Source organism: Equus caballus, chromosome 27 (genome assembly GCF_041296265.1).
Source record: "Equus caballus isolate H_3958 breed thoroughbred chromosome 27, TB-T2T, whole genome shotgun sequence".
In the NCBI taxonomy this organism is placed as follows: domain Eukaryota; kingdom Metazoa; phylum Chordata; class Mammalia; order Perissodactyla; family Equidae; genus Equus; species Equus caballus.
In genome coordinates this window covers 24,593,782-24,611,698 of record NC_091710.1, presented here as the reverse complement: position 1 = coordinate 24,611,698, position 17,917 = coordinate 24,593,782, and the positions used below count along the sequence as shown (strand labels likewise).

At 49.4% G+C, this 17,917-nt stretch overlaps 1 protein-coding gene across 5 annotated transcripts in view; it reads left to right on the top strand.

Annotated features, from left to right (window-relative positions):
- PLEKHA2 (pleckstrin homology domain containing A2) overlaps positions 1–17,917 on the top strand; it is a 70,393-nt gene that overhangs the window by 13,578 nt on the left and 38,898 nt on the right. The window contains exons 1-3 of one of the 5 annotated variants that reach the window (XM_014736551.3): positions 1,060–1,405; positions 1,738–1,812; positions 12,254–12,417. In XM_014736551.3, coding sequence (XP_014592037.1) covers positions 12,277–12,417 — 141 coding nt within the window. In that variant the 5' untranslated portion in view covers positions 1,060–1,405; positions 1,738–1,812; positions 12,254–12,276. Of the gene's footprint in view, positions 1–1,046; positions 1,406–1,718; positions 1,813–2,151; positions 2,279–12,253; positions 12,418–17,917 lie in introns of those variants that run through there. The other 4 variants (XM_014736550.3, XM_005606304.4, XM_070253058.1 and 1 more) reach the window with 4 other exon arrangements.

Genomic DNA, 17,917 nt, shown 5'->3' with positions numbered 1-17,917 from the left:
TTTCATCACTGGTGCTTTCGGGGTGTGTGCTGCGCTCTGTCCTTCTGCCTCCCTCCTGGCTTGTCTGGCTCGGTCCCCCTCCCCCCGGCGTGTGTTACCTCAGGTCCTGGAGACTTTTTAACAGTCTGCATCTCCGCCACAATACTGGGATGTGGACCAGCCTCCGGTCACTCCCATATATCCAGTTCTAGAGCCTGAAGGGTCTTCTTTTGCCCGCCTCTCCCCCAAAGCCAGTGGCACTCAGACTTTATTAACATTTGCATCAGAGTCCCCAGAAACACATCACACGGTCCTCCATCCCAGATGAACCCACTACTACTTCTGTGCTTAGGATGGTGCGTGCTTGACTTTAGGTGTATTTAAAAGTCGATCTCCCCACGTGGGAGGCCGGTGTCAGAACCTGCCAGACCTGCCATTGATTAACTGTGGGACCTAAGGCAATTACTTAAGGTCTGAGTCTCGGTTTCCTCACCGTGAACGGGATTGATACCCACAGCGTTGCTGTGTGGATTAAATGAAACAACGCAGGGGCTACACCGGCACAGAGTAATCCTCTTAGGTTCCCCTTGGCAATATTTACTTAATACATGCTTGTCCGTTTCCCATTTTTTCCAGGGCACCCTCCCGCTCTGCGGGCTGGAAGGGTGTTTTTGGACCACACTCTGAAAAAGTCCTTATGCTCCGCGTTAGAACGCACGCCCCACTGGGCTCTTCGGGCACATTCATGACAATCCGGGAGTTGTGCGCTTCCTCTCTCGACCCTAACCCTCCCCAAACCTAATCCCCTGGCCCTAGAAAGGTGAAGGGCTCAGGATCCGAGAGAGGCCCGGCTTTAGTCACTGGGTGGGGCTTTGCGACGAAGAAATGGGGTGAAAGAGAGAGCCGCGCTGCGGCCGCCTCCCTCCTGCTAGGATGCCCTTGGCCCCCAGCCCCTTTCCCGCTCCGGACACCTGCTGCCCGGGGCTCGGCGGCGGAGGCTGGGCCTCCCTCTGCGCCGCCGCCGCCGCGAGGGGGCCCGGCGGGCGCCGGGCGGGCAGGCAGGCTCCGGGGCAGCCTCGCGGGCGCCCCGCCCCGCCTCCTCCGCGCAGCCCGCGGCGCCCGGCCGCGCCCCCTCCCAGCCCGCGGCGCCCCGGCACCCCTCTCCTCCCCCGGCGGGCTCGGCGGAGCATTGTACTCACATCCGGGGCTGGGTTTTGCTTTAATGCGAAACGTAATTAACCCGGAAAAAAGAGCCGAGAGACAAGAGAGAAGGAGGGGTGGGGGGTGGGGGAGAGGAGCGAGAGACACCGAGAGTTTGGCAGCGACATAAAGAAATCCCCCGAGAGCGACGGCCCTGCCGGCCGGAGAGGCGCGTCCCACCCCGATGTAAGGCACCCTGCCCGAGCCCCGGCCCCTGCACGGCGGGGTAAGTTGGGCGCCCTCGCGGGCCTGGGAGCGGAGAGGCGCGGAGGGGCGCGCGGGGCCGGCGAGGGCTGGGGGCGCAGGGGGAGTCCGGGCAGGGGCGCCGGCCCTGCTGGCTGACGGCGAAGGGGAGCTCGCTGCAGCCCCTGGCCGCCTCCTCTAGCCCCGGGAAAGCCCGGAGCGCAGCCCCTCCTCCAGTCCTCTGGAGCGTCCGGGGTGGCCAAGGTCGCCACCGCCAGGGGTCGGGCTGCGGGGGTGGGGCCGCTGGCAGGGTGGGGGCGGGTGATCTGCTGAGCTGCATTTTCTCACGTTTGCAGCGGCGAAACTTCTCTGCAGGTTCTGGCGCTGGAGCACCGGCCCCGCCACGACTGCCGGGGCTGCGACTAGGGCAGGAGAGCAGAGAACGTCCAGGCAAGTCCCTTGGGCACGGATTGGGCCGTGGGGACTCTTCTTTCTCTTCCCCTATTCCCTTATTACGTGACAGGCCTAGAATGCGCCTCGAGGGAGATCCCTTCCTTTCCTCTGGGTCCAGTCCGGGCCCTCGGGCTTCTGGAACTCCAGGCTATGGGAGTGACTTGAAGGAAACCTGTCCTAAAGTGCAGGTTCGGTGCCAGGTTGGGAGAGCACCTCGAGAGGAGCTGTCTGTCTCTCTCTCACCAACTTCTTCCTCACCTCACACGCTTACCTTTTCTGCTCCAGTTCTGAGCTATTTCATCAAATTAAAAAAAAAAAAAAAAAAAAGAGGCCTTGTAGGAAGGAAAAGTGTCTCGGCACCTCCAGAGAGGAGGCGCAGCAGGGCCACCTCCACTTGGGACTCACGTCTCCTCCCCCAGGACAGCCCTGCCCCCTGCCTTTCGCCTGGTTTCCTTCCTTCTTGGTGAGTATGGTTTCAAGCTCTGTCTTCCCCTTCTAACTCCCTCTGGGGTCCTCCTCCTATCCTTCTTTGGGACTCCAAATGGGGTTTTTCAGAGGAGAGTAAACAGCAGAGAAGAGGGAGGGAATAAGCCTTCTACCAGGATGCCGGCTGTGGCTCTTGGAGGCACCTCAGCCCACTGAGTTGCACTTGGGCTGAAGTTCCAAAATTGTACTCGTATTGTTCTTAATATATCTGACTCCATCGGTCCCTTCTCCTCCTTTCTGGAACTTCATCATTTTTCTTTGTTTGGTGGCAAAGCCTTCAGAAACAGTAAAGCCAAAGATCTTGAAAGAACAGAAGTGTTTACTATTTCAGTTGCACTCAGTTGACGTTATTGGATAATAAGGACACGAAAGGTACTGATGAACAGAACGCAGCCCCTGTCTTCAGGGGGCTTACGGTCTCATGGAGGACACAGGCTATATGCACGTGCCTAGAGCACAAAGCGGATTGCTAAAGTAGAGATCCAGCGTGCTCTGAGAAACCAGAGGAGGCTTTTAAAAAGCATCATCATCATTTCAAATATTAGCCTTCTCCATTGTGTGCCCCTTGAAGGCAGGTGACTTTTGCCATAGCAAAGGTCTAGCTTGTGGTTTAGAACCTGTGGCCAGGCCAGTGTATGACATCTACTAGGTGCTAAGTAAATGTTTGCTGAATGAGTGAATGAATAAATGCAAGCGCATGAGTTGTTTGCACCTGTCCAAGCGGAAGAAAAAAGAACAGTGTGGCAGTGCCTCAAGCCTGTAGAGATTCGGTCCACCGAGCTGGTTCGTGAGGGTTTACTTTGGATGTTGCCTTTAGACCTAAGAATCCTTTTGCTCTTTTTGTGAGCCCCATCTTTTACAATGCGTGGTGGCACTCCTAGTGGAGTTCCAGCTAGCTGATGGGAACGCTGCTCACTTCACAGATGGGTAGTCACATGGGTATTGATTTGGAAACCACCTGCCATTTGGTGGAGAGTGCAAACCTCCTTTTCCCTTGTTGTTGGTGCCTTCTCTCTTCTGTATAAGGAAGTAGGGCCTGCAAATCCTATCATGTCATCATAGTGAGCTGAACTGTGTTCAGCTTGGTATTTTACTGAGGTTAAAATAAATCCTGAAGAGACTGCAAAAGTGGGAAGGGGGAGGCATCAGCTGGATCAGCCAAGCCCCCCTGAGCAGGCCTGCTGCTGGCCTGCCGGGTGTTTGCTGGAAGTGCTGGGACGCCAGGAAGACCCAAGCAGCAGGAGTGCTGTCTTCGTTGTGTGCCTCCAGCTGGTACTTCACTGATTTCCTGTCTTCTTTATGGGGCAGCTGGATAGGTGGGTGATGCCCTGTTAAAAGGCTGGAGTGTCCCAAATTAGATCTTACCATGGGCCACAGTGCCTTAAATATTCCTCCTGATTCACTGAGACTACTGTGGCACTGCTTATTCTGGCTGATACAGTCCTAGAGCTTGGAAAAGAGGGCCTGGGTGCTGGGACACTGGGTGCCCTGCCTCTTCTGTCTTCCCACCAGGAGCAGTTGGGTTGCCTTACTTTCAGTTTTCCGTCTGCCTTTGTGAGCTGGGTAGGACTTGGGCAATCTAATCTGTTAGGCTTTGGAAAGGAAGGAAGCAGAGCAAATATTATAGTGGGACAGCCTATGGGAAGAGAAGAATCCTAGCCCTGCCCAATATAAGCCCATTATTGAGACAGGGAATTGGACAGGGCAGGGAGATAGGGTGGCTGAGAGGTGGGAGGGCTGGGGTCCCTGCCTTCCCGTTCTGAGGAGGCCTGTGCTTGGTGGGGTATAATTGGAAGACCCCACTGACCTTTATTCCGAATCTTGGGTTGCTCTGCTCTCACCTCCTCTGGCTCCTACTGTTAAGCCCGTTCAACCTGTTAGGCTTTATGACTTACCTTCCTGCTGAAAGTCCTTCTCTGCCCTGAAGCCCAGTTGACTGAAGTGACTTGCAGAGGCTTAAAGGTTGCATTGGGCTTTCTCACTCTGGAGGTCCCAGCCCTGCTGGGGCGGAGCTCCTGACACTGCCCGGTGTGGGCAAAAGGCTTTCAGCTTTGGGCCTGTGGTGCGCCTTTCTGCCCCGAGAGGCCGGCCTGCTGAGATAAAGAGGGTGGGAAGCCAGGTCTTCTTGTCCTTACACGCTTGAGAAACAGTGCAGTTAACGTGCAAAGGCTGGGGCTCACTGTGCCATCAGCTGGGACTCAGATTTGGCCATCTACTTGCAAGGTGGTGGGGGCGGAGCAGGACACAGCTCCAGAGTCCCTTCCCTGGAGCCTGATAGGCGTGCCTGGGTTCTGTTCACTCTCTGCAGAGCCTGGCCAAGATGGAGTCTGTGGATCTCTTGGTTTTTTTAACCTCTTGGACAATTTGAGAGACATAAAATATGATGGTTCTTGGAGTAGCAGGAAGGGTACAGGAAGCTTATGCCTTTCCTTGTGAGGGATCTCAGGGTCGTGGCCCTTCTATTGATATTAGCTGACTGATATTTGCGGGGTAGACACGGCCCGTGGCGCTGCCTGCCCCGGGTCAAGCAGCTGCTTTGTGGTAGTAATGGTGATCTTGTACTCCTTGTGAGGCGCTTCACACACACACAGACACACACACACACACATATCTTAGCAACACATTTGCCCAGTGTTCACCCTTTACCAGACCTACTGTGAAGTGCTTTTCACACATTATTTCATTTAATCAGCACAGCAACCTTTGAAATAGGTACAGTGATTCCCTCCATTTTGCGAAGGAGGAAATAGGCCCAGGAGAGTTCAGAAGAGTCTGCGTGACTCTGAACCCTGTGCCGTTTTCACTTCACTCTGCTGCCTCGGTGGCAACTGGAATCAGCCCACCCTTTTCCATGGTCATCTTCTTGCCAGGGTTTCGTCAGATGCCCTCATGGATCCCTGTCACCTGCATGTCCTCCTTGCCACACCCAGCCCCTGCTCTTTCCCTGAATCCAGACATGGGAGCACTCGCCGTTAGCCAGATACACATAGGCCATCTACACTTTGCCCGGCACTTCGCAAGAGCCTGGTACATAGGAGAAAAAATGACATTTTCTTTTTATTCTCCTACTGCCCGTGTTTTAGTGGGTGGCACGGTCAAGTTTTAAACGAAGATTGTAGCTCCAGGTCTCCTATGTGGCTGTGGTTAGGAAGCCCTACCGTGAAACTGAATTCATTGTGTCTTCTGACTGCCGGGACTTGCACGGTTCTGAAAGTTGGAGATCTCAGTTTTTATGGGCTATTTATAAACCAGTTGTGGCTGCTCGCCTACACTGGTAAGCTCTCTGGTGGAGGTGGTCTAAGGAGCCTTGAGCCACAGGCAGGCCTTTGTCTCCTGTCGGCTCCAATGAGCACACTTTCTCTGAACACAGAGGAGGCTGCTGAGACAGTCATGAGTGTTTAACGTATTTTGTTGTGTTTGGCAGCGTTGTTGCGGTGGTGTCAACGTTCACTTACTCCTGCCTTTTCCCCACTATTTTTTCCCTTAAAAATTCCTTCTTGAGTGTCTCTTGCCCTCCACTCAGAGTTCTCGGGTCCACTGGGGACTGGGCTGTGTGTCAGCTGGGCCCCTTTTCTTAGCCTCCCTGTTCCTGCACATGTTTGCATTCCTCACCCTGCACTTCCGCTGGGAACGTGTTCTCGGTACATTCCCTTCCCTGTCCCATTATTCTCCTGCCTTACGCTATTTGGAATTCGCTCTTATGACAGTTTCAAAATGTAGTGATATTATAACGGTAGGAAATAGATGCTCCCGCACTTCCTAAGTTATCCTCTTGGCCACCTCTCAGGGATGTGTTCTGAAAGAGCTGTACTCCTGTTTGTTGTTATTGTGGTTTTTACTAGGCCCTGGGCATTGCTGAGGCTGCACAATGCACACTGATGTACACTGCAGACTTAAACACGGGTGAACTCTCTTTTCATATGGCCTATGCATATCTAGCAAGAGTTGTGACTGCTCTTAAGCTCCACACCCCAGTTCCTGTCTGCTGTATTACAGTCCTCTCGGAGACCTCTGATGTCATTTCCCGATAAACTTTCTCCTGTAGAAGTTTAGCAGTTTCCTGTTGGTATCCCTCTCGCTCACCACCAATGCTGCCATCTCCAGCTCCCACCCTAGGAGGGTAACGAGACAGGAGATGCACTTATTGCCTGCTCCACTACGTGTCAAGACGTGCCTTCCTGACTGTTTCTGAAGCAAAATTCCTGAAGTTACATCCTGCCAACACAAATAAATGTGAAAGAAAAATTTCAAAATCTAAAAAATGAATTAATTTCTTTTTCATTTTTGAGATATCGGTGGTTATGGTGGATTATTTCATAATGGGGCCAACACCATTTAAGCTTTATCTCTGTTGTCACTTTCTCTCGTTTTTATTTACCTCAGAAGTGTCAGAGCCGTCAGGCAGATGAATCTCCTTTCTTTCACTCTATTCTTTCCTGCATCTCCAAACTACATTAGTGGTCTTAAAATAAGACGTCCAAAACAGCAAGCCACTGCTTTCATGCCTTAATAGCTCTATAGCTTTTCTTTTTGGAAAAAATCTATATTTATCCATCTCTTCATTCATCTATCCAGCCATTTATTTAAAAATGTCAACCCCATCTTCCAAGTTTCAAGAAGGAAAATTCTACTGGGTGTCTCTGTCGGGGTCTCTGCTTCCTTTTCCCAGAGCGCTGGGCAGTAGAGGAATAGAGGCATCAGCCTGGGTGTGAATATTCCCTTAGCCCCAAGGACAGAGATCTTCTATGAAGACCAGAGAGTAAGGAACCAAACCCGCAGGGGAAGAAATAAGCCTCTCTAAGAGGATGTTGCAATAGGAAGTAAGAAACCCAGCTAGATTAGAGGTTGCCAAGACCCTCTGGGTAGGTACCTGGCTCTTGGGCAATTTTGATGGGTGGGATATTGCTTTATTAGATTTAAGACTTTGAAACACCAAAAAAGTCCCAAGAGAACTATAATTTAGGCAAGGTTTTGCTTGTTTGTGGACTCCGGAGAATTGAGAAATATATTCTCAGCTTCAAAATTTATATGCTAGAGATAGCAGTGCTTTCCTCCCTACTAAATAAAGTAACACACATCCCCTGTAGGAAATTTGGAGAATACGGGAAATATAGAGAAGTAAATAAAATTTACCCATAACCCATAGATAATAACTGCTAATATTTTGGTCTTTGTATGTCAGTCTTTTTCTATCCAGATATAGAAATACAAAAATAATATTTAGAGGTTGAGATCATATTATATCTTTAAACAACTTATCATGATATGGTTTCTCCCTAATTCATTTAAAATCACTTGAAAACATAGTTTTCAGTGATTGTGTAACATTTCCTTATATGAATGTCCCATAATTTAATTATTCCCTAATCATTGGGACATTCAGGGCATTTCCAACTTTTTGTTATTATAAATTCTATTGGAGTTGCCATCTTTTTATTTTAATCTTTGTTTGCATCTTTGTTTATTTACTTGGATGGAATCCTAGAAGTAGAATTACTGGGTCAAAGAGTATGAACATTTTTAGCTCTCTTGTTACGTATTGCCAGAGATTTCTTTCCAGAAAGCTTCACACTCCTGTCCCAGGTGTAAAGAATTCTAGGAAATTTTTTCAGGTAGATGACACTGAAACATTTGTTTCAAGCGGCAGTCTTCTCTTTACGTTTTAGCCCCTCTGGTACCTCTGTCTTCCATTGGGGCATGTTTTGTTTTCTTAGAGTCTTGGTCCCAGCTGTCTCTTGTATGTGAATGAGCCTGATAAAGATGTCAGTTGCCTCAATTTCTAAGGGACGGTTTTATTCTTGGCTTGAATCTCCTCCAGTGATGGAACCTAAGGCATTGAAATAGGCAGTAGAGGAGATATTTTGGCCAGAGATGTCTCCCAGTGCCCCTCATCTCATTCTAAGAGAAACAGCCATTGACTCTGTTTTCTCTTGAGGTTCATCTGGTCAACTGGCCAATGTTGGCCAGGATCCTTGGTTTAATCGACATTTAACCCATTTCCTGCTACTGATCAATGAGTAACTTTGTGCAAATTCGTTTTCTTTCTGAAGTTTCACTTTTACAATAAATTATTTAACATTTTTTCATTTGCAGCACATACCTAGGAGCTTATATACTGAAGAAATCTAGATCATATAGAACTTCCTTCTTTTCTATTTTAATTTTTATTAAAATACATTAGTTATTTGTATTATGTGAGATCATGTTTTGGTTTGGTTTGGTTTGGTTTGGCGTGTATGTGGGGGGAGGCAATTGATTGCGTGTACACATAATTTTGATTTGCATTTAACAAAGTCTGGGAAGGCTGATGAAGCAGGAAACAAACATGAAAATATGTTCAGCCTCACTGAGCATCATTATATATTTAAAACTAGCAACAGTTTAAAATAATGAGAACATTCAATGTATATGAGATTATAGCGATGGTAACAATATATTGCTGACTGCAATGTAAACAGATGAAATATTTTTAGAAAGCAATTTTGTAATAGCCCTCAAGAATTGTCAAAGATCATAACCTATGATCTAGTCATGTTATTACTTGGACTTTTTGCTGGTTCCGTGTAAAAGAAGAAACAAAGCATGAAAATATGAATTTTAGCATTAGAAAAATTGGATGTAATCTAACTGTCTAATCATAGAGAAATGGTTAAGTAAATTATAGTAAATCTGGTCCAGAAACATTATGCAATCATTAAAAACAATGATTATAAAGACTGTAGCAACATGGAACATGTTTTTGATATAGTTTAGAATTTTAAAAAGGCCAATTATGTGGACAGGGGCATGAAAAAGCATGCAAAAGTGAAAACAGTTGCCTATCGTGATTTTTTTTAAATGCAAACATTGTTATATTGTGATTTTTGCACTAAAAACGGAAAACACTAGGGAGGTTTGGGATGGTTTGGCAAGATAGGATGCTGAGTGGGGTGGCCGAGGTCCCTTCCTACACAAATATTCTGTGCTCTTTGTCATCCATGTGTTGTGAAGGCTAAGAAGCTATTGGCTGGGTGATTTTGCTATGATATTAGAGCAAAGGTGAAGGAGCCAGCCCGAGAGAGGGCTATCCAGTGCTCTCAGCCAGTGAGGACACTCTGCACATTGTCCTGGGAGAGGGAGGGAGAATCATTACCAGGGTGTGGGGCTCAGGACATGGGGTGAGGAGCAAGTTGTGGGACAAACTGCCCAATGTCGCACTCCACCCAATAGTTTTACACTGGGGAACTCAGTTTAACAAGAAATTTAAGACAACAGGTGATTTTAGAGAGTCAGAAAATGGCTAAAACTATATAGCTTGTAAGAGTTGAAAGCTTTGCCTTGGTCTTGCTAGGGGAATTTTGGGGTGACACTATGTGTGCATCAAGGTGTTTTTTCCCTCCCCGTAAGCACGACTTGCTAGCTCTTCCCTTTTCTCCCTCCCTGCCCTGTTGTTGGGGCTGGGCATGGGGTTGCAGTGTTAACTGGATTGGGGGCCTCTCTGGGAACAAAAGGAGGAGGCAGCAGAGACTTGGAAGATGATGGTGACAGGTTGAAGATGCAGGGAGAGGGGGATTGGGGGCTGGGGAGTGCCAGACTCTCTCTACCAAATCTTAGCAGCTGTTGTGACAAGGGATACACACATGGGATCAGAATGAACTGTCGCAGGATTGGGGCTTGGGAGCTCAGGTTTGTGTTTTGTGTACCATCTTTTGAGTACCTCCCTCTGCTGTGGTCGGCTGGTTATAAGCACATTTCCCTGTGATGCTCGGTTCTCCTGCAGCCGAGCCTTCCCCCAACCTCCCACATTCTTGGTGAGCTCTGTGACTCAGCTGCTTCTCAGGACAACTGAGCAGATTTTTGCTGGGGAGAGAACCACAGTTAGGAACTGTTGGAACCAGAATTCTTGCTTTTATTCCCTTTCTTTTGGTACACGAGGGTCCTCTCCCACCCATGGATCCATGCGAATGGGAAGCCCCCTCAATAAAAGTAGACTTTTGGGGGATTTCAGAAAGAGCGGCTTCTCCAGTCTCTGACTTGAGAAAAAGGCATGATTAATCCTGTAGGCTGAGCAGGGAACACTGGAAAGCCAGCATGAATCTGGATGCCATGCTTCCAAAGGAGCCTGGAGACAGTTGGCTCTGTTATCCCATGCAGTTCGTAAGCTTTGTCTTAGAGATGTCCCAGGAGGGGCACCAGCCCTGAAGCCCCTAGAAATTCTGTTTCCAGTGCCTGAGCTGGCTTCAAGGGAACTTGAGTTTTCCTAGGGGTGGGTGAGCTCCCTCATCCCAGCCAGACAGCTGTGTCCTCTCCCTGTAAGTCTGACCCAGCTTTTCTCCATGGGACTTCTGATTGCCTGGAGGGGAAGCTGCATCCTTTCTCAGGGATATGCTCCCTCCCCAGCCAACACCAGGCCTCTTGCCTTCCCATCTCTGACCCAGTGTCTGCGAGGAGACTTAAAGTTCCTCCCATGGTGTTTGTTCCTCACTCTTGGCTCCAGCCCGTCTCTTTCCCTCTCCTGAACTCACGCTTGCCCTGCTGTGGAACTGGAGCTCACTGGCAGCTTAGGCAGGGAAGGCGCCGAGCAGTAGGGCATCTGGCTGCCATGATGCTGCTATGCGCCCGGCGTTTCTCCCCTCTGCTCCCACCGTTGCCCGCTGCTTCCCTGTACTGCCACTTGCTTCTCCTCTGCCATCTTCTTAAACCTCCTCTTTCCGCGTTTTATCTTTTTCTCACCTCCTCTCTCTTGCTTCTGCTCCGTTTTCTTCCTCTTCAGCTGTAGTCTTCCACCTTTGTGCTGTTTCCCTGCCTGCTTCTTTACTCTTTGTCCCCCATCGTTACCCAGCAAGTAGCTGTGAGATCCCCTGACCCGTCTCCCTTCTGAGTCATCTGTCCCTGTTTGGATTCTGGCCTGACCTTACTCGGAATCAAGAGATTCACCGTTCCCTGATATCCTTCTCTGTGTGTGGTGGGTGAGGGAGGGGGTCACGTTTTTCTTGAGACAGCTTCTCAACACTGCAGGGCCCCTTGTGGGGGTAGGAGAGGACAGACCACACCACCAGTCTCCCCCCCCCCCCCCTTTAGAATCAGCCTAATCCCCTGGGAATGTGTGACTTGCTCCTGCCCCCGGCCTGGAAGGCTGCGGGTGTGGCATCTCGGTAGCTTACTTGCTGACCCAGGGTTGTGGTGCGGGGAATGGCTCTAAGCCAGCTGTCTCACGCTTTTGCTTAGCTGTGGACTGAGGGCCATGATGGACTTGGGCCACAGTAAAGCAGGGCCAGTGGTGGGTGTTGTTTGTCCTTGAAAGTCCGAATGTCGTGTGGTGTTTTCTGACACCTGTGGGACCACAATATTGGGCATCCAGGTTGGGTGTAACTGTGGTGGAAAATGCTCATCTTTAAACTGGAGCTTAAATCCTTTCTGAGATAGTTTCTTTATGTATAAAATTAGGTCATGGTCTACTTTACAAGGCTTTTGTGAAGAGTAATAATAATACCTACTGCATGTGCCAAGCACTTAATTCTCACCAGAATCTTGTGAGGGTTAGGTACTGTTGTTATCCCCATTTTACAGATGCAGAAACTGAGGCACGGAAGGATGAGACAGTTTGTAGTCACACAATTAGTAAGTGGCCCAAACTGGAATTTGAACCCAGGCCCCTGACCCAAAGCCTAGGCTCACATCCTCTGTGTATGTAAAGTTGCCTGACGCTCTGCGTGGCACACAGTGGAGCCTCAGGAAAGGTCGTTTAATACGTGTTAGTGGTTTTTGATGACTGCTTACAGAATGGAATTGATGGAGGATTCCAGGGTCTGGTTGGGGTGGAATGTTGGGTGCCCTGGGGAAGGAAGCTGATGGAGAGAGTGCCGGCCTCGCTCCTCGCAGAGGTGAATCATGACAAAGTGAGGTTCTGACAGGTCCTGAGCCCGGCCCGCTTCCCCCACCTCACCAATGTCTCCCCCCTCCTGCTGTGCAGGGTGATGTGAGCAGAGCCCAGGAATGCCTTATGTGGATCGGCAGAACCGAATCTGTGGGTTTCTGGACATCGAGGAGAATGAGAACAGCGGCAAGTTTCTGCGGAGGTACTTTATTCTGGACACCCAGGCCAACTGCCTTCTCTGGTACATGGACAACCCCCAGGTGAGAGGCCACGTGGGAAGGTGGCAGGGCGGCCGGCTGCCCATCGTTGCCCGGCAGGAATGCACACGGGCTTAGCCTCAAGGGCTTCATCTCTCACGGGCAGCACCAGTCTGCTGGTCGGTAAGGAGGGAAAAAACCCGTAACGCATACGCACGTGCACACACGTACACAAGCGCACAGTCACACACGCACAGGAAGCCATCCCAGATCTTAGCTTGAGGAGAAAGAAGCTCATCTCTCCTGACCCTGGGGATCTGGTGTCTTTTCTCACGCTCAGGAATTTAACACTTGCAAAAGTCAGGCAGAGGCCGGCCAGGCGAGGTCAGGTCTCCCAGGCCTGGCTTGCCTCCTCTCACCTCTGTTGGTAGGGCTGTGGCCTCATGGCCACTCCTGCTCTTCCAGTCTGGGGCCCCTCCCCAGCAGAGAATGTGACCTGGTTCCCTGACTGGACGAGTGTTGACCTTCCTTGGTCTCTTGCATCAGAGAATCGGAATCCTGGTTTGGAGTTGACCTTGGAAGTCACCTAGTTTTGCTTCCTCATGCTACAGATGGAGAAAGAACTGAGTCTCCGACGTTGGAATTGCCTTTGGCAAGCACACCGCGAGAATTAGGTGACTTGCATAGCATTTTGTGGCAGTCAGGCACAAAGATGGGGGCCCCCAAAGTTTTATTACTGTGCCTGGGAGTCCCTGGCGTCGTCACTGGTCCTGGAAAAAGTTGCTCTCCCCCTGACTTGGGATCTTGTCTTTTTTTCTGGCACTGTGTGTGGTGTTGGCTCATTTCTTTCCACTGCCCTGAAGCAGTCTGTGGAAGGAGGCCCCAAAGACTGGCATGGCCTCTCAACAGCAAGATCGTGGGTCACAGCCATTTTGGGGCAGGGTGGGTGTGGGGCTGAAATCCAGCTCTGGTCCAGAGACTTGGGAAGAGGAATGTCTGAGTGTTGGGGGATGGATTTGTGCTTTAGGATGTGAAGTGGAAAAGTCTTGTGAGTCGTTAGGTCGTTAACCAGGGACTAACCCTCTAGAGGCCTTTGGCATTCATCCTCTGGGTTTGATGGCTGAGAGAAAACGCTATCGATACAGAAAACATACTTAGGTCAGCTGCCACTAATTGCGTTCTCCAGGAAAGGCTTAACTCAAAATAGAACTGTGCCCCCTGTTTCACCCCGCATTCCTGATAACCCTGCTGTTGAATACTTACATTGACAGTGCTGAGCATGCAGAATGAGAGCTACGTACCGACACTCACACCCCTGCCTTAGTCCGGAATGCTTACTTCTTACAATGTTTTGGTCTTGGGTTTGCCTTTGGGCCCTGCTGTGTCATTTTCCTGCCTTTGCCTTTCTGCACAGGTGTCCACAACTGGGTCAACAGATCCACTGTGAAAGGTGCCACTTCCACGCTGGTGGAGGAGCCTGGAATCAAGTCTTCGTTGCCAGTAGCCTTGGCTTCTGGCCTGCCTGGGATAAGTCTCAGGCGACTTGTGGCCTTTGGGTCTTATCATTCCCTTTTCCTTTTTCTCCCTTTGTGTAACTTCTCCCGCTCATCAGCCATATTAGTTCAGGTAATTCGAGTGGATTTCATCCTGGCTTACCTGCTTGGGACCAGGCTTCCTACTAGGACCGTTCTTACCCCAGACTCACTTGCTTGGGGAATCCTGCATCTCTGTTGCCAGCCTCCTCCCTGAGAGCTGGACCCTCCTTCGTACCCTGGGCCATAGGCTGAGAGTCTTGCTGTCAGTGACATGTCACCCAGGACCACATCGTTACCATCTCGGTAATGTTGCCAGTTGTCAGGACTTCCCTTGCTCTGTCCTGCCCTCTGATTTGACTGTCCCTTGGTTCCAGAACCTGCACTAACCTGGGATGCTGGGCCTCGGGCGCCCTTACTGAGATCTCTGGGGTCAGCCTCTGCAGCAGGTCCCACCCTGCCCGGGGCAGCCTCCTGCGCTTCCCTGCCAGCTGAGCTCTCAGGCTGCTCCTTGTGCTGGAGCTTTCTTTGAGTCTGAGTTACCAAATAGAACTTGTGGCCCCTGCTGGAGGTTCTTTACACTTTCCCTGGAAGTAGAGATTTCAGCTGGCTCAGCATATGCCTAAAAAAGGAGCGTCTTGCTGTGACATAGCAATAGTTCAGAACATTTTACTTCTTCAGTTGTTGGCTTAGCTCTTTGTTATGTTAATGGCCAAACAGCCATTCTAGATTTAAGAGTGGAGATTTTTCTAAGTTGTAAAATACTATTAGCAAACATTTATTGCCAGATGCCAAGCACTGTTCTAAAGACTTCACTGGGTTTTCATTTCATTCTGAGGACAAATCTTATTGGTGGGTATTATTATCCTCGTTCTATAGGTCAGGTGGGTGAGGCAGAGAGGGAGGAAGTTTGTCCTGGTTACATAATAAGAAAGTGGCAGAGCCAGGGTTCTAACCCTGGCAGTCTGACTCCAGTTCCCCTGCTGTTATTGCTGATAATGAGGCAGTCATCTTAATGTTGCTTGAGAGGAAGGGAAGCCTTCAAAGGTTGTCTCTGATTAAGAAAGAAAAGCCAGAGGACTCTCAGGGCTGGGAGATCCTGGAGGCCAGGGAGCACATCTGGTTTAGCTTTTGATCCATAATGTCCAGCATTTGTGAAATGTGTGCTCATCGACTGAATAAATTAACATTCTAAAGAGGGCCAGGTAAGGAGGCTGTCAGAAAGGAGGCCTTTATGAAATGCAGTGTCCCACACCGCTGTCCTGGCCTAAACTGAAGGGAAGCCCTGCAGAGTGGGGCAAAGCAGCGTGCCGGGAGTCAGGAGAAGATGGGTGAGAGGTGATCCCCACGAGCACATAGGGGGTTTTTGGTCTGTCCCTATGGAGAAAGGCACGGGGAACTGTTTGGTCCCTGAACATCTTACTTTTATGGGGAAAAGGAGACACTTGATATGATATCTTAGTTATTTCATAGGCATTAATAAGCAGGGGATTTTCTGAACCCAGGTCTCTGATCTTTGCCTGTTCAAGCCCCTTGGTAGTTGGTGTTTGTGGAACCTGTCTTTACTACCCGTTACTACTATTATCACTAAGTGCAGGTTATCCTTGCTGAGTGGTTGCCTTATACCAGCCGTTGTGTGAAAGGCTTTACGTATGTTGCCTCATTAGGTCCTCTCGATAATCCTGGGACTCAGGGACTGTTAGCACTCTTGCGGTACTCAGCAAGGTGCAGAGAAGTTCAGCGACTTGTTCAGGGTTGCCCAGGTGGTGAGTACAGAGCTGGAGTTGGAGCCAGGTCTGTCTGACTGTGGAGTCTGTACACTTCACCTCTGTCCGCTTCCTTCCTCCTGCTGCTATTTGTGCGCAGCCCTGCGCAAAGTTCTGTAAACGATGTGGAGGTGAAGTCGGGGAGGTCTTTACACCAGGAAGCTTCAGGTTTAGTTGGGGAGATGAAAACAACACACACAAAACTATGGTGCTAAAAATCCCAGACTACCTTTATGACAAGACAGCGTCTCATTCAGTTGAACGGCCCAGATGCCAACAGTTTGGTTGAAGGAGAAGAGGTCATAGTTTCCCCTGCTGCTGCCCATCCAGGGAAGATGTAGGGCCTGGGGGTGGAGACTCAGCTGGAAAGTTTTCAGGCCTGAGAGACAAGAGATCAAGGGTCAGATCCTGGCTTCACCACTCTGCGGTTTTGTATGTCAGGCGCGTCGTTTGTCCTCCCTGGGCTGTGGGCACTTGAGCTGATCCTTCCCATGGCCATAGCCCTTCATTTCGTGAAGGGGGAAGAACAGAGCAAGATCCTGGAGGTCAGCAGTTATTTAACACAGATTTGCTAAACGTGCCCTGTGTGCCAGACGCCAGTCTAGATGCTGAGGCCACAACAGAGAACACCACCAAGCCTTTGCCTTTGTGGAGTGTACACTGTAGCTGGGGAAGCAGATGGTTAAATAAAAATGTGGCCCGGAGGGCTGCAAGGCACCCCTTCATAGAGGGGATGGTGCTAGATCCAGATCTGGAAGGATGGGTGAGATTAGAGCAATTATTACTACAAGTGATGCACATTTATAGAGCACCTCACGGCTTTTGGAGTGTTTTCACGCACAATAGCTTATTTGATTGTTACGCACCCCGTCCTAAGCAGAGAGAAGGGGAAGAGGAGGGCATTCTAAGCGAGGGAACCAGCGGTCATTGTGAGGCAGAGGCAGCACCGGGGAGGGAAGGGAGCTTACCCGGTTAGAGGGTGTTTACAGCCGGGTTTCCCAGAAGACCCCAAGACAAGATCTGTGGCAAGTTCTTTATGAAGGAAATGTTCCCCTGAGACTGTCAAGAGCCTAGGAAGCAGGACAGGGAAGGGGAGGAAGCCAGAAGAGGGTGTGAGCTCAGGAGAAGTCTGCAAAAGGTACGCTTAGCCTGATGCTCAGTGGTTCGCAGTAAGTTAGGCCAAAGAGTTGTCCCGAGGGAGCGGGGCTTCTGCATGCCCTGCTGGACGGTCGCGGTTCCAGCTCTACAAATGTGGGCACACGGCTCCCATAGCCTGGAGGCAGCCCTCGGAAGCAGAGCTGCAGGAGCCACCATTGTGAGCACAGCCAAACAGCGACAGAGTTAGGAGGCTGGCGACAGTGTCTGCCCACGGGGTGTATCATAGCTGCGTGTTAGGGTCAGCATGTGTAGACCAGGTCCAGCCTTGAATGCCTGACAGAATTTAGAGTCGATGTGGTAAAGTAAGGAATAAAGGTTTATAATACGGGTGGTGGTCACACAAACTGATATAGGCTGAAACCCATTATCTATAAAGGACCCCTATAAATGGAAAATTTCAAAATTATTGATTATGGCCACTGATATGGCTGATGCATTTAAAAATCAATATGCTGGCAACATCAAGCACACAAATAATTCTTGAATAGAAACAAACATTGGCTGGATTTCCCTTAAAATATTACTCTGATATTATGGCACCAGCACTTGTATCTTAATTTGACGTTGGTCCCTATCATGAGAGAGGAGATGAAGTTCCTTAATAGGCTGCTCTACATTATTGCTGTGACCTACGAGTAACTATGTCTCAGTTGCACAGCAACGCTCAGTTCCACCCTTCTCATGCCCAGTTGGCTAAGTAATTGCACAGCTGAATTATATAGCTTTGAACAAAGGATAAAGAGAAGCATGAAAACAGTGTTGCACTAGATTGTTGTTCTTGTCAAATTTACTCTGTAAAATGTATTTTCTTTCTTTTGCCAAAAAACACTCAGATGTTTTTACTTTCCAAAGACCATGATGTGAATCATGGAACATAATATCCAAAAAGGTTGTATCTCTGCCTCTCTCGGCAAACTTTGGGCCCTTCCATTTTTGCTTTTTTTTTTTTTTTTTTAAATAAGTTGAAAGCAGTTCTTTCCATTAAAAGAGGCAGAGCTTTAGCTATGTTGACCAAAAGATGGATATTTGGCTGCGTTGTAGTAGAAAGAATACAGAAGAGTGGTAGGAAATTATATTAATGCATAATGTATAGTGGACAATAGTTTT